This window comes from Canis aureus, chromosome 7 (genome assembly GCF_053574225.1).
Source record: "Canis aureus isolate CA01 chromosome 7, VMU_Caureus_v.1.0, whole genome shotgun sequence".
Taxonomy (NCBI): Eukaryota; Metazoa; Chordata; class Mammalia; order Carnivora; family Canidae; genus Canis; species Canis aureus.
This window is the reverse complement of record NC_135617.1, coordinates 12,997,847-13,025,714: the sequence shown is the minus strand read 5'-3', so window position 1 is coordinate 13,025,714 and position 27,868 is coordinate 12,997,847. Positions and strand designations below refer to the sequence as shown.

Here is a 27,868-nt window from a genome sequence, read left to right as displayed (position 1 = left end):
ATTATTGTCCCTAGAAATATTGCTCGAAATACTGGAGCTAGTCTATTCATTAACTTAGAAATATCCGTTGCTTCATGGCTGAGGGGAAACAAAATCAGGTGGAAAGAGCAAGAGGTATCTCTCAGTATGCAGTAGAGATGAGTCACCACTTCTCTCCTCGGAAAATTCATACCTTATACTATGTGTTTCCTGTACAATCCCCTTTTGGGGAGCTGTGACCTACTAATTTACTTTTTTGTGGTGCGTCAGTCAACCAGGTTCATGTGCACATGTGATTTTTTACCTGCACATAAATAGGTCACTAGAATGGCATCCATCAAATTCACACAAAATCAGCTTCAGAATGTTATAATCATATTTCATATGTATACAAAACTTCAAGAATCTTTTTCAAAGTGCTTACCATTCAAAAAAAAGGAAAGTTGCTGTGAAAACAACCAGAGACTGAAAATAGAGTGGCAATATTACTTAGCAGAATGCAGTACAGCATGATTAAAAGATGGGGCCTGGATCGTGGTCTCCTGTGTCTTAATCCAGCATCTGTCACTTACTGACTGTGTAACTGTCCTAAGGCAAGATACTTAGGGTGCTGAACCAGCTCCAAGATCTTGCTGAAGCAGAACACAATAGACTCAGTAAAGCAAGTTATTTGGCTTAAGAGTTAAACTGCCTTAGAGACTATGGAGCATAAAGGAGAAAAACAACTCTTAGACTCACCAATGTAAACAACTTAAATGTAAGAGTTATATTCAGAATTAAAATATAAAATATCATAACAATGGGAAATACATTAAGTACAGAAAGTGTGATTCAATTACATTTTTGATGACTTTCTATTAATGTTTATAAAATATTTATCACAATGCCTGATATGGAGTATACTCTCAAATGTTGGCTCTTAGAAGCTTTCATTCTCCACAGTGAGCTCAAATTTAAACATATTTCATATATTTAAGTTACTTAACTTTCAGAGTATAGAAGTATACATTATAATGTTTGAAAGATCTGAAACCAAGGCCATGCAAATCAGAGATACAACTTAAGCGGGCGGGTGGGGGGGAGGTTAGGGCCAGTGAGGAATGTCTTCCCAAAGAAAGTGACTATGCTGAGGCTCACAATACATTAAGAGAGAGAGAAAGTTGCAGATGTACGTATCAATGTGTGTGTGTGTGTGTGTGTGTGTGTGTGTGTGTCTATGTATGTATGTGTATTTGTGGTAGAAACTAGAGGTTCCTGGGCAGAGGAACATCACTTGGAAGGAATGGTTGCATTTGATCCTGGTTCACTCAGAGAAAGGTAGGTGGTTTAATATGCTGTGGCACTGGGAAAGTGGGAATGGCAAGAAAGGAGCCCAAAGAGAGAGGCAAAAGATAGACTATGAAGAATTTTGTAAATGGTACTAAGCTTAAAAATTAAGCATTTATTGAAAGATCTTAAGAAATTAAATGACAAGATTGAAGTTGTAGTTTAGAAATATTACTCTGGTTGCAGAAAAAAGCCAGAGTAGGGGCAACTCTGTGAAACATCCAATGGAGATACATTATTACAGTATGGCATATCTGGACTTAGTCAAGTATGTGAAAAGGTTTACAGTGATGTTCCAGCAGAAATGATGGAGACCGATGAACCATTAGATGGAATATTTAAGAAGATCATTAGCTAGTTTAATAGTAGGAAAACCCTCCAATGGGGTGTCCATGGGATTGGGATCTGAGGTTTTGTCTTTAATTCTCTCTTGCTCATTGTTTTTATCACTGACTTAGACATAGAAGCAAAACTGAATGTGACCCTTCACATGGCAAAGGAAAAATAAACACATTTCCTATATCTCTGTAGTATGAGTTACTTGTCTTGATGTATTAGATATTGACTAAACTGATATTAATAAAGAGTTAGTGATAGGATAAGAATGCAAATAATCTTATTTAGAAAATTAGGTAATAAATAGATGATATTTATCAGAGGCATATATGAAAAAAATTTTAAAAGTACATTGCACACAGGGCGCCTGGGTGGCTCAGCAGTTAATTATCTGCCTTTGGCTCAGTGTGATCCTGGAGTCCTGGGATTGAGTCCTGCATTGGGCTCTCTGCATGGAGCTTGCTTCTCCCTCTGCCTGTGTCTCTGCCTCTCTCTCTCTCTCTCTCTTTCTGTGTCTCTCATGAATAAATAAATAAAATCTTTTTTAAAAAAGGACATTATACACATAAACTTTTTTAACAGTAAGCCTAAGATGAATTGACATGATGATATTGTATTCTTAAAAAAAAATCTATATTACATTTAAACAATTAGTTTAGGAAATTGACGGCCTGACTGTATTTTGCTTTGCTTGGACCCACTTGGAATATGGTTTAAAAATGGACCCCATAATGAGCTGTGGATACGCTGGAGTATTTTCAGAGAAAAAATAACTAGAAAAATGGAAGATAATATGATAAGCAAATGATTTGAAAGTTTTAACCTGGAAAAAAGAAACTACCATAGGAAGATGGTATGTGTTTTCAAATTCTGAATGATGACCATATGAAAGTTGGGCTTAAATTTATTCTAATCAGAGTAAATGGTTAGAAGATTTTGGGAAGCAGATGATGAAAAAATATGTAGAACCTGGTGCTAGAGCTCTAAGAGACAGTTGGTTCTAGAGCTATCCCAGAAAGTAAGAGGAAACTTCAAATGGCAGCAAATTTGCCATTCCTGGAGACCCATATGTGGTAGTTGAAGCAATCTAAGTATCCAGAGGATAGGTAGACCAGATGATTTATTTATTGGTTATGTCATTCTTAGACTCTTCTATTGCATTTTCAATAATAGTACAATTTTAGCACATAGTATTTGGATAAATGCTTGCAGATTAATTTAATGGTCTTTTTGATCAATCTGCTAAAAACATGCAGTAATAACAAAATGGTAAGTATAGGAGTTTTCTTTCTTTCTCTTCTTTTTCTTCCCCTCTTTCATTAGCCAAACACTCATCATGAATCTCCTAAGAACAAAGGTATTTTCTTACACAATAATGATAGCATTATTTTGCCTACAGAGAAAAAGAAACAATTCCCTAATGCCAGTTAATATCCAGGGCATTTAAAAAATAGCCTTTCACATTTACAGAGAAGCATGATGATTTTATTCTTTGGATAAGGATTTGTACAAAATTAAAATGAGAACATGTTTTGCATTTATTTAAATAGAAAATAAGATTATAACAATTGATGGGAAAAAAACTAGCACATCTTCTGAAAGAATAATATGTTATTCATTGCACTGATTTCTTTATTAAATTAAACATCTGTAAAACACTGATTTTTACCTACTTTAAGATAGGACCTATTTGAAAACTCTCAGAAGTTAGATGTGATGGTGGTTGGCACATCCATCACAGGTTTATGAGTCATGCAATCCTCAGGAATAGTTAAAATAGATCTAAAAGAGAAAAGATTTGGAGAGGCTTCAGCAGTTAGCTAATATAAATCTTTTATTTTGGATCTTGCTTAATATTTTTTTCTGAAGGAGAAGTTTCAGTGTTTGGGAGTTTTGTATAAACAAGGGATTACTTGCCATTTGTTCTTTCATATCTAGAAAACAAGGTAGAGCAAATAAATCTGTGAAAAGGAAGGTTATTCTCCTCTATTTCTTTTCATCTTTCTTTATCAAGCCTATTTAGAGTGATGAGAACTATTAACTTTTACAATAAGCTTGGAGAAAGAACTGCAGGCGTTTTATTGTTTAATATAGAGATTACGTGAGATGTGGTGGCTCTTACTGAATTAAAACACACCAAAAAAAAAAAAAAAAAAAAAACAACTAAACCAAACAAAAATAAAGTTGTGAGAATGATTATCACTGCTGATTTTTTTTTAATTTCAAAAAGCCAAAGGTAAGCATAAACAACAGTGAAGTGTTGCCTGTATCCTAAAGAAATAGGGGATTTGATGATAATAAGAAAGCAGGCTTTAGATTCTTGAAAATGTGAAATTGAATGACTCTTGGTACCAGGAAAGCCCATAATTGTAAGTTACTAAGATGCTGTTTTAGGATCACATAGTTCTTCTGTGTTCTTTATTACTCTGGGATGTATTTTACCCACCAAACATGGCTCTGAACTCCTTAGGGTAGCAATTCTGTCTTCATATACCACATACTTATGAAATGCTACATACAATTTGACACTTCATAATAAAATTAATAAGTCTAGAAGCAAATACTTTTTATAGGAAGTATGTAATGCAAAATGAGGATTATTTTTCTCAAGCCATGTAAAGAGGAAAAGCCCTGTTCAAAATCAAAATCATGTAAACAGTTACCCTTTTGTAGGTTTATGAACAGGTGGACAAAATGCTTTGCCTTTCTTTTATTTTTTATTTATTTATTTATTTATTTATTTATTTATTTATTTATTTATTTATGATTTTATTTATTTATTCATGAGAGACACAGGGAGAGACAGAGGCAGGGACACAGGCAGAGGGAGAAGCAGGCTCCGTGCAGGGAACCCGACGTGGGACCCGATCCCAGGGCCTCCAGGATCACGCCCTGGACTGAAGGCGGCGCTAAACCGCTGAGCCACCCGGGCTGCCCTTCAATTTTTATTAACAATTTTAAAAAGCAGAGATAATTTTACATAAGAAGTAGCTGATTTCTTCCTTAGAGAATCAAATTTATAGGCCCTTATTTTCTACTTCACAAAGAAAATAGATAAAATATGTATTTATTCTTTTAGTATCCTGCCCATCTTCACATGAGCAGCTCATAGATAATTGCCTCTTGCTTGAATGAGTAAGGGTCTTTACTAACCCCAGGTTTATCTACCCTTTCCTTTGGATTTGATCTTCTCTTCCTCCTGAGCACTACCTGGCTCCATCAGGAATACCTTCTTTTCTGCCTTTTATGTTTCTCTTTCTGTCGTTCTCTCCCTATCATCTAAGCATGCTTTCTCATCGTAAAAGAAACAAATGCAGAAATACCCTGAGATTTCATAGTATCTTCTTGCTATTCTTTTGTTTTCTGCTATCCCTTAATAATAGTCTTGCTTCATTTTAAAACATATTTTATTCAGTTTTACAGATTCGTTGTTAACAACTTAAAACATACAAAAAGAGGTGACTAGGTGGCTCAGTCGGTTGGAATCCAACTCTTGACGTTGTCTGGGGTCATGATCTCAGGCTTGTGAGATCGAGCACTGTGTTTGGCTCTGGGCTGGGTGTGGAGACTGCTTAGGATTCTCTCTCTCCCTCTCCCTCTGCCCCTTCCCACTCTCACTCTCTTTCTTAAAAATAAGTAAGCAAGGAAATGAATTAATTAATTAAAATCTACAAACAAGTGATAAGGAAAAATTAGAATTAATCATATTTAATAAATCATACTTAATATTTTGCTATGCATAAGTACATATTGTAAAACTACTTGTAAAGCGTTTTTGTCATCAAATAACTTCTATAGAATAATTTGAAAATGGCTAGATGGGATGCCTGGGTTGCTCAGTGGTTGAGCATCTGCCTTTAGCTCAGGTCGTGGTCTAGGGATCGAGTCCCCCATCAGGCTCCTGGTAGGGAGCCTGCTTCTCCCTCTGCCTGTGTCTCTGCCTCTCTCTCTGTGTCTCCCATGAATAAATAAATAAAATCTTTAAAAAAATGACTATTACATATTATTTTATTAGTTAAGTGTACCATAATTTACGTGAATAATTCTCTATCATTAGATGGTTAGAGCATTTCTAATCATATTGTTGTTATGAACAAAGTGGACATCCGTGCTGCAACATCACCCACATTTTTCTTCAGGTTACATCCTACAAGTAGATTTAGCAGAATTAAATGTGTGATATTTTTAAAGCTTGAGAGATTTAAAGAAAGATTGTCAAGAAAGTTTATCAATTTATTTTTCTTTTCAACTGTGCTTTTTCTCACATACCTTAAGACATTTAATCTCTAAAAATTATTTTAGTCTATTTTTGAACATTTTAATATGTTCATTGGTTATTTGCACATATTATAAATTATTCATATTCTTTGCCAGTTTTTCTGTAGCAGTGATCATATTTCTTATAGTTAATATTATTCATATAGCAAAGATACTAACCTTTTTGTTTTTTAATGTTATATTTAGATTTAGTTTATATACTTTCACATATTTTCTTATTTTTCTTTCTTTAATCATATTTATGTGTTTGATTATGGATTTTTTCAAATATTTACATTACATTCACCGGTATTGCCTTTATTTTTACAGCTTGTGCTATCAAACTTAGAAAAGCCTTAGTGCTTTTATGCAATTGTTTTTTAAAGTAAAATTTTATTAAAGAATTACATATTTTATATACCAAAGTGCATAAATCTCAAAGTAAAGCTTTAATAATACGTATATAAACACCTCAGTTAAAAAACAGAATATCACCAGCACCTCAGAGCAGCATCATGCACCCTCCTTACTCACATCAGTATTTTCTGAAGTTTTTAAAAAATGCATTCATACAGCAGTATTCTTTTGTGTCTGACTTCTTTCACTCAATATTTTGTTTGAGAGATTCATCTTATATTGTTGCATGTGGTTATTGAATACATGCTTTTTGATGAACATGCATGCACCTTTTGTTGGGTATATATCTTGGAGTAAAATTTTGATCACAGGGCTTGTGTATTTTCAATATTAAAAGACTCTGATGCACAATTTTCAAAGTAGGTAGTACCAGCTTCTAGAGACACCAGCAATGTATGGGAGGTCTACTTGGTCCACATTTCCAACAGCACTTGATACCACTTGTCTTTTTCATTGTAATTCTTTGAGAGTATGTAAAATTGTTTTGAACTGTAATTTTAATTTTTGTTGTCCAGATTACTATGAAATTGAACTCTTTCTCATGTTTATTGTCCCTTTGAATGTTTTAGGGGTGTGTAATTGTTCAAGTTTTCTACCCATATTTCTTTTGATTTGACTGCCATTTTCTTTTTCGAATATTTTAAGGAGATGAATTCTGTCTTACACACACGTACACATACACAGACACCCTCTGAATTTTTTCTTGAACTGGGGAATTCTTAATTTTAATTCTTGAACTGGAGAATTCTTAATTTAATGTGTAAAATATGACATATTTTTACATTATGGTTAGTTGTCTTTTTTTAAAGAAATATTTTCTTAGCCTGTTTTTCTTTTAACATTATTATTATTATAAGACACATGATTGAAATGACTTTTTAAGGTGTGATTATCAGATTGATGCAGGCACGTTTATTAAAAATACAATTCTTTTTCCTTGGCACTATAGCATTATCACTTACATGTCAGTAACTATATAGGTGAAAGTCTGTTATATGGATTATATGTTCTGTTCTATTTATCTACTGATATATATATGTATATATATCTATCTACTGATATATGTATATATGTATGTATATATGTGTTTGTGTGTGTGTATATATATATATATATATATATGTAATTTATTTTATTTTTTTAGAGAGAAAGAGCATGAGCAGGGATGGAAGGGACACAAGGTGTGGGAGAGAGAATCTTAACCAGGTTCCATGCTCAGCTTGGAAACTTCCATAGGGCTTGATCACACCACCATGAGCCAAAATCAAGAGTAGGATGCTTAACCAACTGAACTACCCAGGTGCCCTCTATTAGTCTTCTTTTATACTAATACCTAATTTGAGTAATTTATAACTGAATTAATTATTACAATTCTTGAAATATGGTAGTGTAAGTCCTCCAGCTTTTGTTTCTTTTATGACTACTTTTACTATTTTAGGCCCTTTGCATTTCTGTATGTATTTTAGTCTGCTGTGGTTTTCATTGGGATTATACTAAACTATAGATCAATTTGCGGTTGGGTTGTGACTACTAAAATGATTAGTTGTTATGTTCTTTATATCATAAGAGTTTGTTTATTGGCTTCTTCTTTTGTTCCTTTGCTTATTTGTTTTGTTTCTTAAATTCCACATATAAAGGATATCATATGGTATTTGTCTTTCTTTGACTGACTTATTTCTCTTAGCATAATATTTATTTATTTATTATTTTTTAGCATAATATTTATTCTCTAGCTCTCTCCGTATTATTGTAAATGACAAGATTTCATTCTTTTTCTATGGTAATATTAGCCATAAATGTAACCATTGTATACATATATCACATCTTCTTTATCTGTTCATCAGACAGTGGACATTTGGACTGTTTCCATTATTTGACTATCATAGAAAAGGCTGCCATAAACATGAGGGTGCATGTATCCCTTTTTTTTTTTTTTAAGACTTTATTTACTTATACATGAGAGACACAGAAAGAGAGAGGCAGAGACACAGGCAGAAGGTGAATCAGGCTCTGTGCAGGGAGCCCAACGTTGGACTTGATCCCGCGTCTTCAGGATCACACCCTGCCTAGGCTGATGGTGGCGCTAAACCACTGAGCCACCCGGGGCTGCCCGCGTGTATCCCTTTGGATTAATATTTTTGTATTTTTGGGTAAATATTTAATAGTGCAATTACTGGATCTTATGGTAGTTCATTTTTTAGTTTTTAGAGGAACCTCTATACCCACTTGGTTTTGATGTATTATTATCTTTATATATTACTAGATTCAATTTGCTGTATTTTATTTAGGATTTTTGCACCTATATGCTCATGAAAAGTTGGTGTGTAACTTCTTTTTATAGTTTCTGTCTTCTTATTCTTGATTAGACTTAAGATTTTATAGATCTTAACAATATTTCAAATGACCAAAGTTTGGCTTTGTATATATGGTTTTTCTATTGTATTTTATTTTCTATTTTATTTATTTCTGCTCTGATCTTTATTATTTTTTTCTTATATTTCCTTTGGATTTGATTTGTTCTGTTTTTCCCCCTAGATATCTGAGATGGAATTGATTTTTAATCAATTGGTTTTTTATCTTTTTTATTTTTATTTTCAGTATCAAATTTTCTTTTAAGCATGGACAGAGTTGTATTCTATAAGTTTTAAATGCCACATTTTCAGTTTTATTTTGTTCACCAATTTTGTAATTTCTATTTTGATTTTATTATTGATACATGGATTACATAGGCATATATTCTTTAATTTCTAAATTCTATAAATTTCTATATTCTTTAATTTCTTTTTGCTATTTATTTCTAGTTTAATATCACTGTGGTGAGGGAACACATTTTGAATTCTCTCTTTTTATATGTGAGATTTAGCATATGGCCTTGTGTATGATCAATTTTGGTAAATATACATTTTGAAAGAAAAAAATATTTTGTTATCTTGAGGTACTGTGTTCATCTTTGTTAATTTGGTCAAATATATTTAGATCATCTAAATTTTAACTCACTTTTTTGTCTGCTTGTTTTATGAGCTAGAGTGATGTCTTAATGTTTTCCACTATGATCTGTATCTCATTCTAGTTATGTCAATATCATAGAAGTTTTCTTTTAAAAAAAATAGTATATGTAGAGTCTGAATTTTATCATTCTTGTGTATTGACTTTTTTTTTATCATTATAACATACACTGTTCTCTTCAAGTCTACTTTAACATTAGAATTGCTTCACGAACTTTTATTTGGATAACTTTGCCCATCTTTTCCTTTATTTTTCACTATTTCTCTTGCAGGTAGCTTATAGTTTTGTGCCTTTTTATCCTGTTGGAAATCTTAAACTTTAAAATGTGAATCTATTTCATTGGCCTTTAATGTAATTACTAATTCGTGTATTTTAGGTCTACCACTTAACCATCTTACTAATTCTTTTACTGTTTCTTTTTCTCTCTCTTTTTCTATTTATTTTACTTAAGTTTCTTATTCTTTTTGGACAAATAAAATAATTTTATTATGTCACTTTTCCTTCGTTAAATTTTTAATTATATGCCTTTCATTATTTTAGTCTTTATCTTAGAAATTCAAATGTGCATTGTTGAATTATTAGTCTAAAATAATTATCTTTGCTTTCCAATGTTGCTAGAACATTAACATTCTTTAATTTTCTTTATGCTTTTCTCAACTTTTGTGTTATTATTACCATGTACTTTGATTTAAATACATTACAAAATTCATAAGAAGTTATTGTTCTTGCTTGTTTAGTTAAAATTCATTGGTAATCACCCACATATTTACCCTTTCTTTATACTTCATATATTCAAACAGTATAGTAGTTCCCTCTGAGATCATTTTTTTCTGCATAATGAACATATTTGTTTAGTATTTGTTTTAACGGAGGTTTCTTCATGATAAATTCTTTCAATTTTGTTATTTTCATTGTTATTAAACACATTGGCAAGGGATATTTGTGTCTGTTCTATGTATATAATGAAATAAAAATGAATCTCTATGTTTTAATAAGTAATTTTTATTTCTAATTGCATTTATTAAAATTTCCAGAATAGTGGTAAAAGAAGATATTATAGACATTCTTATCTTTTTCCTGACATTACTGGGACTTCTCTTTTACTCTTAAATATGACATTTACTATTAATATGTGATTTTTATCTTATAAAGTTTCATTATGACCCCATTATTTGTTTTCTAAAAATATTTTCATAATCTAGAGTAATTAGATTAGTAGTGATATCTATCAGGCATCTTCATACCATCTAATATGGTGATTGTACTTTTATCTTCTTTAATCAATTAGTATATTAGATGTTACTAAATTTCCCAAAATTTTAAATACAATTACAAAAGCTCTCTTTTTTTCCCCCAGTTAAGTTTAAGGTACCCATCTGATAATTTTTGGAAAATTAATTCTTCCCTCCCTCCCCCCTCCCCTGCCCCGGCCAGAAGGTAATTCTTTACTGAATTCTTTTATCTCTTTGTCCATACTTGCCCTCCACAAATCAGGGCTAGTGGTCTCTCTTTTCCTTTCTTCCTTTTTTTTTTTTTTTTTTTGAGTTAACATGACTAGAAGATGTTACAGAAAATATGTGCCTGAAACGCTTCCATTGTCTGGATATTATTATTATACATAAAATCTTAAATTCTGGCTCTGGATCAATAAAAATCAATTATTTATTTTATTTAATTAAGATAAAAATGGGTTATCTTGAAGTAATTACAAAGATTTCATTAAATATTCAAACCAGTAATAAATACGTAAACTTGAATTTGGATTATTTTGAAGAGAGATAAAGAATAGGAACATTTTAACCCACTGTCATTAAATATTGATCATTTTTGTATCATTCTTTTGTATTTATGTCACATAGAAACTATAATTTGAACTGAGGAAAGTAGAAGATGTAGTTTTTCATTTTATTTTACTATGAAGAAGCAACTTCAGGTTTGCATTCTATAATTGACTCTATTCCTAATTAACTGTAAGAAGTACTTTACAACTGCTCGATTATTTTTCTGTCCCTTATGTAGGATCTTACATTTCTTTTTTTTTTTTTTTTTTAAATTTTTATTTATTTATGATAGTCACACAGAGAGAGAGAGAGAGGCAGAGACACAGGCAGAGGGAGAAGCAGGCTCCATGCCGGGAGCCCGACATGGGATTCGATCCCAGGTCTCCAGGATCACGCCCTGGGCCAAAGGCAGGCGCCAAACCGCTGCGCCACCCAGGGATCCCGGATCTTACATTTCTAATTACGTATCATTATTAAAGTCATTATGTCTCAGCTTTAGGAAGTTTTGTGTATTTTACCTGAATGAAATTTTGAAGAAAAGTACTAGTTTGTAGTATAATAGAAAGGGCTTTGATGTTTTGCATGAACAGATTGTAATGTTGGCTCTATCATATGACAGCTATATGACCTTTGGCCAAAAGAGTTCTTTTCTATAAAATATCCTATTTGGGATTACTTTGAAGATTCAATATAATCTTAGACACTTACGGAGTGCTTACTCTATGGGAACCATTGATCTAAGTGCTTTGTTATGAGATAACATTTAATTTTTATAACAACTCTATGTAGTTGCCTTCGTTATCATCCTTTTTTTAGTGATGAAGAAATTTAGACTGAGGATTTAAGCAACTGACCAAATTTACATGGATGGCAAGTGGCAGAAACAGAATGTAAACCAAATTTGGCTTCAGAGTCTAGGCTCATACCACTATTCTCCTCCACGTATACAAGACATCTAATTTTGTTCTTGACACACATTAGGCATGTAAATACTTATTGTCCTTGTGCTTAGCATAAGTCTGTAAAGATTTTAAATATATTCAAAGTACTATTTCACAATAAGTCGATTGCGGATAACAATACCATTAATTTAGTTGAAAGAATAGGAGAAATATTTCAAACTAATATGGTGTCAAATAACAAATTTTCTTGGGGATCTGGGTGGCTTAGTTGGTTAAGTGTCTGCCTTGGGTTCAGGTCGTGATCCTGGGGTCCTGAGATCAAGCCCTACATCAGGTTCTCTGCTCGGTAGGGAACCTGCTTCTCCTTCTACCTCTGCTTGCCACTCCCCCTGCTTGTGTTCTCTCTCTCTCTCTCTCTCTCTCTCTCTGTCAAATAAATAAATAAAATCTTTAAAGAAATTTTTAAAAGTACAACAAATTTTCTAATTCTTCCTGAATATAAATTTGTCTGAGTACTACGGTATTTTCTTGAGACCTAATTCCTCATATTTAGGGGAATTATTATCATACCTTGATTTCTTACTAATTTAGAATAGTTTATTGATTGTATAGTCACCTGACATTTATGTGTTGGAAGACTTTGATGAGGTATGAATTGCAAACTGTGGAAATGGCTTATTCATGCCTTACTAATTTGTGAATGACTGTACTGAGAGTACAGGCATGAAATTTGAAAGGGAAAAAGATAAATGCTCTCTATTGTTAAAGCAGTACTAGTTTTCCAAAGATAGAGGTTGGACAGTGTCAAATATCAGATGCTCCCCCTTTCATTCCATTTACCAAAGTAACCATAAAGAAGATATTCTGTTGGAGGCAAAGGTCCCAGTGGTCAGTCATCATTGAATAGAAATATTAAGAAGAAGCAAGGATGGGACAAGAATGAGGAAACTGGACTTAAGACATAACTGGTTAAAAGTGACAAATGGAAAGGACATGTTTTTGAATTGTACTCTACATTTTATTGCCTAAATTATATGCTTTGTTATTGACTGATCAAGGGATTTGCACTGTTTGGGAGAGTTATCTTTCACAAATGTCCAAGGAGCATCTAAAAAAAGAGTAGAACTAACAGAAAAATGCTACTTTGTTCTCTTTTCTTGCACGCTCACTTGCTAGAATTTGCAAGTGAAAATTTGTATTTTGCACTCTTAACACAACAAGCACCATAGAAATTATGCTAAAGATTTCTGATTTCTCAATTAAAGCAGATAAATATAATTTTCCTGATGCTTAACTTTATAGCATAATATCAGTATAGAAGATTGGTTATTCTGGAACTGTGTGCAAAATTTTGAGAGATAATGCTTGGTACTTAAGGCAAGGTTAGGCTCTAAAAGAAGGAATCACTAAAAAAAAAAAAAAGCAAAATCACATTTTAATCATGTTAAATCATTATAACTATAGCAAATAAATTTTAACAGTATGACTTATCTAAAAGGCATTTCCTGAATTTTCAAGCTCATAGAAGAAGCAAGCACAAACTCCATGTACTTAAGTAAATCACACACACACACACACACACACACACACACATGTGCACATACAAACATAAATGCATGCATACATTAAGGTTGAGAAAACTTTATACATTTTCTCTATCTTGTAAGAAATATATGATTATTCTTTCTCTTTGCCAGGTGGCATTTTTGAATATGTGGAATCTGGCCCAATGGGAGCTGAAGAACTTGCATTCAGATTTGCTGTGAACACAATCAACAGAAATAGAACGTTGTTGCCCAATACCACTCTAACTTATGACACCCAGAAGATAAACCTCTATGATAGTTTTGAAGCATCCAAGAAAGGTAATTGACAAATATTTAACATTATATTTTCTGAATTCAAATTTCCAGGTATTCTTGAGAGATTTCTTAATTCCAAATGTAGTTAATAAGTCATTAGGAATATTTTCATGCAAATGTTTCTTTTAAAAATGCATAGAAATTTTATCAGGGAAGGTAAGGTGATATGATTAATGGTATAAAAAATGCTTATAACATGAAATGCAGTTAGGTCTGTGATTGTTTTGAAATTGTTTTTTTTCCTCAATAATCCTATTTTCTTATCAAAATATTCATATTTTTAAGACCCCACTAAATAAAATTTTACATCAGTGGATTTTAGAAATTTTTGGAATCCATTCTTACATTTTTACTTCTACTATCTGTCACTTCCAGTACATATTACTATTGTCTCAATTTATTGACTACCTGGAAAGTCCCATAGTTCCTAGTGACTTCCTAATGTCAACTCAATCTTAAAATGTCATTGTAAAATTTTCAACAACCTTTCATTTATGTGTACTACATGCCCATTTTTTTAAGATTTTATTTATTTATTCATGAGAGACACACACAGAGAGAGAGAGAGGCAGAGGGAGAAGCAGGCTCCATGCAGGGAGTCTGATGTGGAACTCGATCCCAGAACTCCAGGATCATGCCCTGGGCCGAAGTCAGGCGCTAAACCACTGAGCCACCTAGGGATCCCCTCTACGCCCATTTTTAAACAAGTTAATACTTCTTCTTGTAACTGAAAATCAATGGCTAATGATGTGAAAATAGAATTATAGGGAGATATAATTAGAATACTCTATAAATTTTGTTATTTCTTTTATTATGTTGTGAAACTGTGTTCTTAAGGATACGAATAGAAAAATAACTGTGGAATGTGACTTTAATATTTATAAAGTAAGGGAAAGTAATAGAGAACTATTACCAAGGCAGGGATATTTTTAACCAAACAACAAATGTGTTTTGAGGGCTGTTTCCATACTCTTAATTGTCTTAAGTGGGTGATCCTTTCTTTTGTGTAGTTAGCATTCATGTAACAGGAATTAAATTTCATAATATAGCTTTTTCTCAAAGAAGTGGGCTTACAAAGCATTTGTTCTAAATTCATATTTTTAAAACAACATTTACTTTTCTGTAATGCTAATATTGTTTTATTAGCTACCTTACCTTAATAGAAATGTACATAATTATTTATCATTCTAACTTGGTCAAGATTTCTTCTAATTTCATTAATATTAATGGCAACTGACAAGGTACAATATTCTGTAAGATGAAAGTATCCTTTTTATCCTCGAGATAACTAGTGTTTATCAAAGCCCATATCTGTCTGCCCTTTGAATTCATAACTTTATGAATACAAATAAGTTTCCACATTTCAGAACCATGTCAGGGTGATGAAAGGTTTTAAAGGCTGGAAAAAAAGGGGTAAAGGTTATAGTGAAATACTACATTTGTCATCATAATTGCAAAATAAGTCATTAACTGCAAGACAACTGCATTTGATTAGTGACATAGTTCATGATTGTTTCCATTAGGAAGAGGAAACTCTGTCTCAAATGAAATCATTTAGACCAAAGAATATGGAATATGAGTGAAGTATAAAAAAATATTAATAGATTTCTTAATGGTGAATTCAAAGGAGCAATGTTAAAAAACAGACTAGCATGTTCTGACAACAGACAGGTTACTGGGATCCCTTGGTGGCTCAGTGGTTTAGTGCCTGCCTTTGGCCCAGGGTGTGATCCTGGAGTCCTAGGATCAAGCCCCACATCAGGCTCCCTGCATGGAGCCTGCTTCTCCCTCTGCCTATGTCTCTGCCTCTCTCTCTCTCTCTGTCTCTCATGAATGAATAAATAAAATATTAAAACAAACAAACAAAAAAACAGGTTACTATCTTAGGAATTATGAGGTGTTAAACTCATTTGGTTTCCAAAATATTAAAAGGGGTTTACAGATTTTGTCACCCATTAAGATCTATTGAAAATCAAATTCACTAAATGACTTTTGCCTGAAGCTAGGAAGAGCTCAAATAAACATAATAAGTAACTTTCTTTATGAGATATTGAAAGCATAAAAGTCTTCATTTGGGTCTTACCTCATGAAATTCTTGCTTACTGAGCTATTATTACTGGTTAAAGGGCATAGGAGTATGCAAAAGAATAATATAAGACAGAAATCTGATATAATTTTTGAACCTGAGGTGGCTCAGTATATATATTATATTATATTATATATATATATATATATAAGTGATTAATTATAAAATAATTTAAATAATTGATTGGACATTTTAAAAAGTTTTTAAAAATATTTTCCAAGGCAATAAAAGAATAAGAAATCAGATACTTAAATTTTAACATTTTTTTCTGATATATGGTTTTTGTATTTTTAGTAATACTGTTTAGTTCAGTGGATACTTTGATATATTAGAACTTGAATTATTATTTGGATCATATCACTTTTAAATGAGTCTTCTGATAACTAAAAACTATTTATTTGAAACACATTTAAGATATTCTATAATAGTTTATTCAGATATTGTATATAAACTACTATAAGGTTTTTAATTCTTTTTGATCTGTGACTTGTCAAAAACCTGGTAAAGGAAGATCTTTTATTTTCAATGTATACGAATCCAAATCCATGTTAGTGAAAAATTTCAAACTCCAATCTTACTACTGATTCAGAATTTTAATCATATTTAAAAAGTAAGAATCTACATATTTAAAAAATTTACCTAGACCATACAGGAATTTTTGAAGAAAATTTAAACAAGTAAGTTTTTTCCAACTATAATTTATTTACTTACTAAATATCTCTATGTTTAAGAATCCTTCCATCACATTATGTTTTATGCAGCAAAATCTCTGAAGGAAAATATCAGAAAATTTCACACAGTTGAATTATAAACTATTTTGGAGAAGTTCAGTCTGAGCACCTAACTGATGCCTAAATCTCAATAATAACTCTACTTAGTCCTGTTTAAGAATTTGCAGGGATGAGTAAACAATTGTTTCTTGGAAGAGGCATCCATTTTTGGACATTTTGTATTTCCTTTTTTTTTAATTTAAATTGTATCAAAATTTATGAGAAACTTCTAACCACTTTAACTAGTTCTTCCTTTTCTAGCCAAATGAATCAAACTGAAGCCTCTTTCATAAGCCAGATCTTCAGATATTTAAAGATGATTTTCACATTTCCAATAATTATTTACTTTCTAAGCCCAAACTCCCTAGTTACTTCAGAAGACCTATAGAATGTGAAGTCCTATCATAGTTTATCTATTCTCATCTGAATAGCTTCCGCTTTGGTTATGCCTTTCTTAATTACTGCAATTATTACTGATGTGAATAAAATTTCTTATGAGTGAATACAACTTCAAAAAAAATTTAGAACAATATAAAAACCTACATGTACAAAAGCCAAGTAAATAAAGATATTTAAATATTTAATGATTTTATTCTTTCTACTCAATGAGATTAATTCATATGAAATCACCCTTAATGAGCCATATTAGGTTTTGAATGTGTATTTGTATGCATAGTTTGACCTATATTGTCAGATATGTATAAATACTTAGCTATGTGTGGCCCTGGCTTCTTAGATGGAGAGGAGAAATCAAATGGCATCCATTATGAGTTTAAAATTGTAGAGGGTAGTCAGTGAATTTGGGAAGGAACCCTATTCCTCCAACTCCTAATATAATCTAATTTTGTAAGACGAACACTCCTCTTCCTTCTTAAATTCTAGAATGTTCTTCCTCTTTCCTTCTTTTGATATTATTTGTAGAATTATTTGAACATTGAGCTGCAGATGTCTGGAAGCATTTCCCTCCTAACAAACTGAAAATGTTTGGAGTTAGAGAAAATATGAAAATTACCTAAAAGTAGATGTTGTTTATAAGGAAAACAAAATCTTTCTTCAGTATAAACCTTCAGGCTTACAATAATAATGTGGTAATGTTGGCAAGCTTGCATCTCTCTTCATTATTGACAGACTTCTATCTCCTCTTCAGCCTGTGATCAGCTGTCTCTTGGGGTGGCTGCCATCTTTGGGCCTTCACACAGTTCTTCAGCAAATGCTGTGCAATCCATCTGCAACGCTCTGGGGGTTCCCCACATACAGACCCGCTGGAAGCACCAGGTGTCAGACAACAAAGATTCCTTCTATGTCAGTCTTTACCCAGACTTCTCTTCACTCAGCCGTGCCATTTTGGATTTGGTGCAGTTCTTCAAGTGGAAAACTGTCACAGTTGTGTATGATGACAGCACGGGTAAGAAAAATTGGTAGCCTTCAGGGCTATGCTTTAAATACACGTAATACTTTGAAACTTATTCAAGATTTCTGTGAAGGATCAGTTAGCATGAACTATCATATTTGATGAAGTGTGCAGATAGTGTGAAATACAATATTGAAATATTGATTCAAAGAATTCTTCTACTAGGTTTAGGATAGTTTCCTAGGGTAAAGTTTTATGACTGGCTGTTAGTGAAATTTATCAAGAAATTCATGATTTTGCCTTAATATTTTCTCTAGCTATTTATGTGCAAAAAATGTATATGAAAAATATTAACTTTTATATCGGTATACCTTATTAAAGCTTAAGAAACATTTTTTTCAACTTTGAAACAGTTAATACCCATTGAAATACTCAGTTTTTGGAACAATTTATGTGTAGATAGACACAGTTTAAGGACTTGGAAAATCGAATTTTCTACATGGTGTTAATTACAGTGTCTTTGATGAATATTTTAATGAATACTGGCTAGAGGTTGTGCTTTCTTGTTTCAGTGTAATTATTTTTATATATGAATGGTAGTTTTGAAGTAGCAATTAAAAACAAATCTCATAGATAAATATATGAAAATAAACATTAAAAATAAAATATTTACTTTCCTTGGCAGTTATATTGGTAGAAGTTTATACTATTTTGGCTATTACATACTAATAGGAATTTTACATTAAGATGATTATCATTGGTTCAAATAGTCTTTAAAATAAAATGCAAAAATAATATTTTATTCTAAGACATTTCACTATACCTTCATATTTACACTGTAATTATTGAAATAACAGAAATTGAAAATTTTCAATTTTCATATTCAAAAATTGGAATTCATTTGAATTTTAATTCTCCCAGAGTAATCTAGTAGCACATTTTGTTCATGCATGCAGTATTTAGAACTATGCGCAGGAATTATTCTCTTTGCCCATAAAACTAACCAAATAGACAGATTTTTTTTTCCCAGGAAGACTAGGGACTAAGGAGGTAAGGGCTGAGAAAACAATGAAAATAATTTGAAAAATACTTTCATCAGGTTAATAAAGGTTGAGTCTCAATACACATTAATAAAATAATTTAACTTTTCTGATTTTAAAAAGTGAAGTGTTCACAAATAATTTTAACTTAGAAATACATCAAAAGCTTTTCAAAAAATAACTTAGTAAGTACCTTTTATATGTTTTTTAACTCAAATTAGAATTATTAAGTTTGTTGTATGATGGTCTACTCCCAAATCATTACTTTTCTGTCATTGATAAAGTTCTGTATGTCAAGTTATAAATGGTAGATTCTATGTGATTGCTTTTTCTGGGATTCTTTTTTTTAAAGATTTTTTATTTATTTACTCATGAGAGACACAGAGAGAAGGCAGAGACATAGGCAGAGAGAGAAGTAGGCTCTCTGTTGGAAGCCTGATGTGGGACTCGATCCCAGGACTCTGGGATCGTGACCTGAGCCAAAGACAGACACCCAATCACTGAGCCATCCAGGTGTCCCTATCTGGAGTTTTATAATATGATGATCTAGGGCATCCTCAGCTACAAATTGGTCCACAAATGTTTATGAATGATCATATCCAGAAACATAAATATATGCACATATATTGTGAATCCATGGGTTCTTTACTTCTCTATTCCCTCTGACTTAATTCAGGTGAATGCTGTCCAAATATCACGTCTTAAAAAAAAAACAAATATCACAAGTCTTTATATATATGATGCATACATAAATGGTATATACACATACATACATACAAATGCATATAGGTGTATGGTATACATGTGATACTTGTATTTATTTCTTATTATCGTAAAACTCCTTATGGTAGGAAGGGTATTAGGGAATGTTCAAAATGTGTATTGATATAACACCTTTTCACTGTTCTGTTTGTGTGTGCACATATGTATTGTGACATTTTTATTTCATGTATATAGTTCTTGAGTGATTGACTAAAAAGATAATGGGATTTATGATCAAGATCAAATCACAATTTGGTAAAGTACAGCTTCATATGTAATTGATCTTTTGCTTTAATATTCTAAACACTTATAACTTTGAAACAAATTTAAGTAGAGAAATAAATGTAGTTAATTCAGTGAATGTACTTTTTTTAAAAGGTTTTATTTATTTATTCATGAGAGACAGAGAGAGAGAGAAAGAGAGAGAGAGAGAGAGAATGGCAGAAACACAGGCAGAGGGAGAAGCAGGCTTCATGCAGGGAGCCCGACGTGGGTCTTGATCCCGGGACTCCAGGATCATGCCCTAGGCCGAAGGCAGGCGCTAAACCGCTGAGCTACCCAGGGACCCCAGTGGATATACTTTGAATGGAGATTTGACCTCCGATTAAATTTTTAAAAATAATTTGTTACTATTTAAAATAAGCTTTGCATACTCCTCACTTTGAAAGTGACATCGATACTTAGAGATTCCTAAATCTGATTTTTAAAATATTAATACTGAGTCACTACAGAATTATTTGTAGAGTAGGTGGACCTTAAAAGTACTCTGAGGAGAATAAAAGCTGATAATTGCTCTATTTCATGCAGTATTTAAAGAATATGAGTAAGGTACCTACTACATGCCAGGGACCAATGCAGATGTGTTTATACCAATAAAGCAAGTCCTGGCCCTGGCTGAGCTTCTAGTTCCTATTTTGGGATACGTGATTGTCCATGTTTTCACTATATTTATGAGTTAATTACATTTGCAACTGGCCACATGTAATTCTTTTAATTTAACACACTTTTGAGAATGTGGACTATTCTTGACATTTTTATAAGATAGAACTAGCCCTAAGATTCCTTTTGAAATGCATTCATAAATATATGGAAGTGAGCTTTTCTTTGTCTTTTCAGGTAGGTTTAAAAAGTCTCAAGGTGAAATTTTAATGATAGAATTCAACAGAGAGGATTTGTAAACTTCCAAGTGACCAAGATACCTATTTGATCATGTGGGAGGAAATCTGATTATAGCAAGGGCTGTGAACTGAAATGGGGGAAAATCCACTTCATACTTAGCAAGATAAACATCATTGACTCCATTATGGACTTATGTATCTGCTGTTTACTGCAGGACACACTGTGCCATTTTATTTACATTTCCTTTTTCCCTTTCCAGATTTATTTATTATGTATGCTATTCCTCCCATTTATATTCATTTCTATTTTGTTATGTTGTCCAGTTTGATACATGATAATTATACTTTCCTCCAGTCTTTGTTCCCACCCCCAAAACAGATGGGATGATAGATGAAATATAGTGCTGGAGTAGGAGAAATTCTTAGAATGATGTTAACAGGAGCTGTTTATTTTTTATGATAATTAGCATTTGTTGTTGTCGTGGATGAATGCTTTTAAACACCCTGAAAGTCTGTTATAGCTCTGAATGATGTCCAAAAATGATGGAGAAGAATTGGCTTCAGAAACAAAGCTGTGTTTCTGTCAGTCATTTTGGAACATATGATTCACTTTAAATATAAACTAAAAATAAGTTGGATAGCTGTCAGCTCGTAAGCAATTCCAGGATAAGTTCTGAATATTTGCTTTAAAATCCCTGTGTTTCATCTTTGTTTATAGACCAGCAGTCCATTAACAAAGAACTCTGGACTGGTAAACAGAAGCCTGGAATTCTATTCCCAATTTTGCTACCAACTGACTGGTACAACTTTGGAAATGAGAAGAATAGAATGAAAATAACTACAGAAAAGAGCTATAAGGCACTAGGCATTGTGATAGTTGCTATTATATAAACTGTTTCACTTAATCATCAAAACAATTTTGAGTCCCAAAGGAAATAAGTGACTGGCTCTTCTGCCCACTAACAACCTAAGACAGAAACCTGAACATCTTCCTTCATTTCTTCCCTTCTTCAAGCCCCTACATCAGGCTCTAACAATTGTCAATGCTACACCTCTATGGTCTCTCAAATCTACTTTTTCCATCGTCTCTAGCAGTTCTTAGGACAAGATTATCATCATCTCTCACATGGATTACGCTAACAGCCTTCTAACTGGCCTCCCTACTTCAAGCCTGCATCTATTGATCCTGTCTCCATACTGCAGTTAAAATAATGTAAAAAATACAACTGTGACCCATTCTCCTTATTAATATCTTCTCATTGCTATAAGGATAAAGCCAAAACTTTTTTAACAGCCTTATAAGACCTAACATGATCTAGTTCCTGTAGCTCTCCAGTGACATTTGAGTCTGAATTCCTTGCTTATGTCTTTTCAGATGAGCCATTAAACTTCTTTCAAGTTGCCCAAAATCCTATTCAGAAACTTCTTTTTCTAGCCCCCAGTCCTCACTAATTGTGCACACACACGTGCACACGCATATTTTCACATGCATACCATCTGGCTTAGGTGTCACAAAGAAAGTCTACCCCAACCCTGAGTCCTAAGGCTGGAATAGGTTTCCTCCAACACATCCTAGCACCTGGCACTCCCTTTACCCTCACTTGAGAACATTCATCAAATTATGAATGACTTTTCTTAGATGTATTTTACACTAGATCAAATCTGAGCAAAAAAAAAAAAAAAAAAGAAAGAAAGAAAGAAAGAAAGAAAGAAAGAAAGAAAGAAAGAAAGAAAAAAAAAGAAAATCTGAGCACACATCTGAGCAGAATGAACCCTAAGGCTATTAATTATTCTGTCATCAGCACCTAGGTATTCCCTGGCTCATGAGTGTATCTTAATAAATATTTAGGGAATGAATGCTTAAAGAAGTATTATTGCATTCATTGTTTAGAAGATGAAACTCAAGTGGATTAAGTTATCTACCCAAGGTTAGTTTAGGTTAAATTTTTGGTACTTGTATTGAATAAATAGATTCAACAATTTTCAGAAATTATATATAGGCATGATTTCTTCTATCATTTAAAAATTTTGTAAGAAAGCTAGCAAAGAATTGTGCTTATATCCTATTTCAAATGCAATTAAATATACATTTATTCATTTATTTATTTGGACAGTCATTATCAAGCATCTTCTGTATGTCAGGTGGTATGTTAGGCATAAGGGTCAGTATTATAGATAAAACTTGGACTGTCTCCATGGACTCAGAGTAAAGTGAAAGGGAGAGAGGACATGTGATCAGGACAGTGTAACAAGTGCAGATAGAGGCAAGAGAACAATATTATGGTAGCTCAGAAGAGGAAGGAATTAAAGCTACCTAGTAAAGGGAGAGGAGAGTTTTGGACAAGGTGGTATTACCAGAAAGTTTTCATGAAGGACAAGTAGAAATGGTTCAAATGGAGAAGAGGCCAAAGGGAGCAAAATGTATAAATGTGACAGTGCTTGAGTGAGCTAGTTTTTTGGGGAAATGAAAGACTTCTTAATTATGACTGAGACTCATAAACAAGGATGATGAGGAATAATGAGGAGAATTTATAAAAGGCCAGCATGGGAGAAATCACAAAGAGCTTTTTACTGACCACTCTGTCTTTTCTTCCCCCTCTGCCCTGATATCTATATGGGTACAGCAATATCTGTCATGTTTGCATGATATGACCTTGCTTCCCAAGCCATCATTGAGTGTATCTTAGAAATGGGCATATACCCATTCAGTTTCCTTCCTTTGAACTCAGAAAAGAACTTAGAGAGAGGGACATCTAGAAGCCTGAACAATCAAGCTTACTATGGTCTTTGATGTAAAAACATTCTGCATTGAAATCTTGGTTCTGTTGTATACTTTTCAGCAAGTTACTTGCTTTTAAAAGTGAGTTGATGCATTTATAAAGTGAAGGTAATACATACCTTAGAGGACTATTGTCATGCTTCATAGAACCCACATAGCAGTAGCTTAAAACTTACAACAATACAAATGCCATGGCTATGTGCTATTTATCCTTTATTATACTCTAGGAAAAAGGAATTATTAATCCAATTTTTTTTAGTATAAGAAAATTTAGATGCAGAGAGTTGAGATAATTTGCCCACGGTTACATAACAAGTAAATGGTAGATCCTGGGTTTTGATCCTAGGCAGTCAATTTCAGAACACACTGTTTAATTAAATACTGTGATATAGTGTTAGTTCTTTGATTTGATTCATTTTGTTGTCCTTAATTTAAGCAAAGAAATGACACAATCAGAACTATTTTTGGTAAAGATTCTCTGGCTATAGCATAAAGAACATATTGGGGCTATTGGGATATGGTGGGAAATAGGCAAGACCAGAAGCAAGAGAATTTCTAAATTAGTCAAGTTTTTAAAAAGATAACAGTCTCACCTAAGTAGTTTTTGATGGAATGCTACTGAGGTAGAGAATTCTAGGAAGATTTAGGTGATACAGATTGTAGGATTTAATAAGTAAATAAGAAGAGGGAGTGATGGAGACAGAGAAATAAGAATGACCTTTATGTTTCTGGTCTGAACTGTTAATCATTGCCACATTTACCTAACAGGGGAAAACAAGCATAAGAGATTTCGGAGAGGGTAAATTTGGTTCTTAACACGTGAGCTTGAAGTGTCTATGAAATATTCCCTTGGAATCATCCAGTGATGTATATCATACGTGCATCTTGAGAACCAGGAGTTTTCAGATGGGCATATCGGGGTCCCTTGGTGGCTCAGTTGGTTAAGTGTCCAACTCTTTACTTCAGGTCAGGTCATGACCTCGGGGTCATGAGATCAAGCCCTGCATCTGACTCTGTGCTCAGCAGGGAGTCTACTTGAGATTCTCTCTGTCTCTGCCTCTGTGCCCACCCCTCTTAAATAAATAAATAAATAAATAAATAAATAAATAAATAAATAAATAAATCTTTAAAAAATGAGCATATAATACTTCAAATGACGTTTGTTCTGCCCTTCATTTGTAATTCTTGTGGTATGAGGAAATAGAGAAAATGTGCTAAAAAACAAGGTCATTGTATAAGAAAATCCAATTATGTTAGTGAGTAGGCAGTCACGGAGATCAATATAAACATGGGAAAAATTTAAGGGAGATAATATAAATTATTTTAACTAATGGAAGAAGTCAGTCATTTTTAAAGTCTAATATTTAACAGGCTGATCTTTGATTAATTTATATGATATGAATATAGAAAAAAGGTCTTTATCCTAAAGAAAAGAAGAAATGCTTTCTTCACTAACTTTAATAGCTTGGATGAAGTGTATGTATAGACTATGTTCTAGACACATCTGTGTGTGCTTTTGGAGTTGGTTTAATAAAGTGTAAAATCAATTAATAGTATTTTTTAAATCTTGGACCTGTGTTTAAATAGGATAAAGTAAAATAAAATGATTCAAAAGAATAAGTTAATATGAAAATATATATTCCTGGAAGACACTAATTTTCAATACTATGACAATTTTTGTATTATAAAACTTATAACCAAATAATTTCAATTTTATTCCAGGAAGTGGGGTAATTTGGATCTAAGATGATTATATGTTGTACAATCTAAGTACAAACCTTCAAGTTCTTTCATTCCAAATGCACATACAATTAGCAATTATGAGTTAAGCCTAATTATTTGGATATAGTTGATTACATAGTTTGGTATATTAGTGTTTTCACAAAGTTGGTTTTGCTTGAACATAGTTTCTTTATTCCTATTTAAGCAAGCATAAAAATTATTTGGAATATTAGTACTTGGGCTCTGATTAGATGACAGTGAGTATTTTTAAACATATTCAAAGAACTAATTTTTAAGTTTTAAAATATATGCCAACCCTACCTAAAACATTAAAATAAAATTTCTAATCCACCGCAATCAAACAATTCATATGCCTACATATGTGTAGATCTAACAAAATAGAAGGGACAGGCTTTATACCAGACCTCAGTGATCAGCAGTATTTGCTTTTGTTGGAAGAGAAAAAAAAATAGTAATAATAAAGTGAGAATAATTCCCTGGTGATAGCCAGACACTGCCAGTTTTCCTAAATTTAAATCTGGAATTCGATAAATCTGGCATTAGCCTCTTGGTGGTTACTCTTCCTCTAGCCTTTTCCTGTTGTTTGTCTCCTCTACGCAGCAAGGGAAAGGGGAGTGCTTCTCTTATCTCTCAGATGCACTTGGCAGTTCTGACTACTCCCTCTTCAGGGGATAAAATAATTCTACTTTGGCTTGTATGCTATCATTTTCTCATCGTTACCTCCTTCTTTTCAGCCATTTATTCCCATTTTTATATTCTTAAACTTTTTCTTTCACTACTCCTTAAAAACTGATATTCAAGGTTTTTTCCATCTTGTTCTCTGCTTATTTACTTCATTCTCTCTCAAGCTTTTCCTCTAACCTATACCTTCCTCTGCCTCTATGCTATAAATAATTGATTTACACTTTCAGTTGTTTTTACCATGTTCCATACTCATAGATCAGCCACCATTGATCATCTTTGTTTGGATGTCTCAGGGGCACATCTAATCCAACATGACAAAAAACAAACTCATTGTCTTTACTTCAAAACTTGTTTTTTTCTCCTGATTTTTCCCTATTTCTTGGTTTGCCAGCCACATCTGCAGTGATCATGCTAAATTTTTGTCTTCCTCTCATCCCTCATTTCCAGTTGGTCACTTAATACTTCTCATTTTTTATCTCACAATTCTCAAACTCAGCTTTATTCTCCATCCCCTCCACCTATCCTAATTAGCACATTTATATACATCCTAGACCATGGTCAACCTGGTACCATATTTAAATTCATCTATCCGATTCAGACAAAATGTTCTTTTCTGAAATGACAATCTGCTGATGTCATTCCCAGGCTTAACACTGTTTGGGGGGATCCCTGGTTGGCTCAGCGGTTTGGCGCCTGCCTTTGGCCCAGGGCGCGATCCTGGAGACCTGGGATCGAATCCCACGTTGGGCTCCCGGTGCATGGAGCCTGCTTCTCCCTCTGCCTATGTCTCTGCCTCTCTCTGTGTGTGTGACTATCATAAATAAATAAAACATTTAAAAAACAAAACAAAACAAAACAAAAAAACACTGGGGATTCCTCAGTTCTTGGAAGAATGAGTTCTAATTTCTCAGCATGACACATGCAGCCTCTGTCATTGTCATTCTCATGCCTCTTTAATTTTGCTTTTCTGGTATTTCTTCTCTCAATACTTAATGCCACAGCCTTCCTTGAGTAATTATTGTTCCTCCTTATCAAACATGCTCTACTGTTTTAAGTCTTTTTGCTGTGCACAAACTCTTCTGCCTGATACATCTTTTACATTTGGTGAGCTATTCACCTTCACGATGTACCTTAAAATATTCTTACAAAGTATAAATGTGAAGTAGCCTTCCCTGACTCCTACCCATGTGAGTTGATAATTCAATTCTTTGTATGATGCAAGACTTAGGTAGATAAAATAATTCATCATCAGTTCTGTAGTAAATCTTATTTTCAGTGTATTCCTGTTACCTGTTTAGCAGGAGTGATGCTTTCCAGGGCATGAGAATGCTAAATATTTTATAATTAATTCACCTATTTGTTTGTCTCTTTGTTTTATTTTAAGTTTATTCCTTTATTTAGTTTGCAAATAATAATCAAACGTTTACTATGTGTCACCATTTCTCTAGATTCTGGAGATACAAGAGTGAACAGGTAAAAATTCTTTGACTTGTGGAGTTCATATTCTAGTAAAGGGTGATAAACAATAACAAAATAAATTTGTATATTATATTGTATCAAATGTGATAAGTGTTATGGAGAGAGATAAAGCAAGGGGATGTACAGGGAGTACAAAGGAGTATTACAATATTAAACTGGGACCTTACTTAGAAGGTGACATTTGAGCTAA

The 27,868-nt window shown here is 32.8% G+C and overlaps 1 protein-coding gene across 7 annotated transcripts in view; it reads left to right on the top strand.

Annotated features, from left to right (window-relative positions):
• The window catches only part of GRIK2 (glutamate ionotropic receptor kainate type subunit 2), a 1,064,497-nt gene that overhangs the window by 646,742 nt on the left and 389,887 nt on the right, over positions 1 to 27,868 (top strand). For 6 of the 7 annotated variants that reach the window (XM_077902956.1, XM_077902954.1, XM_077902958.1 and 3 more), the window contains 2 exons: positions 13,702 to 13,869; positions 17,870 to 18,127. In XM_077902956.1, the coding sequence (XP_077759082.1) occupies positions 13,702 to 13,869; positions 17,870 to 18,127 (426 nt within the window). Of the gene's footprint in view, positions 1 to 13,701; positions 13,870 to 17,869; positions 18,128 to 27,868 lie in introns of those variants that run through there. The other variant, XM_077902960.1, reaches the window with a different exon arrangement.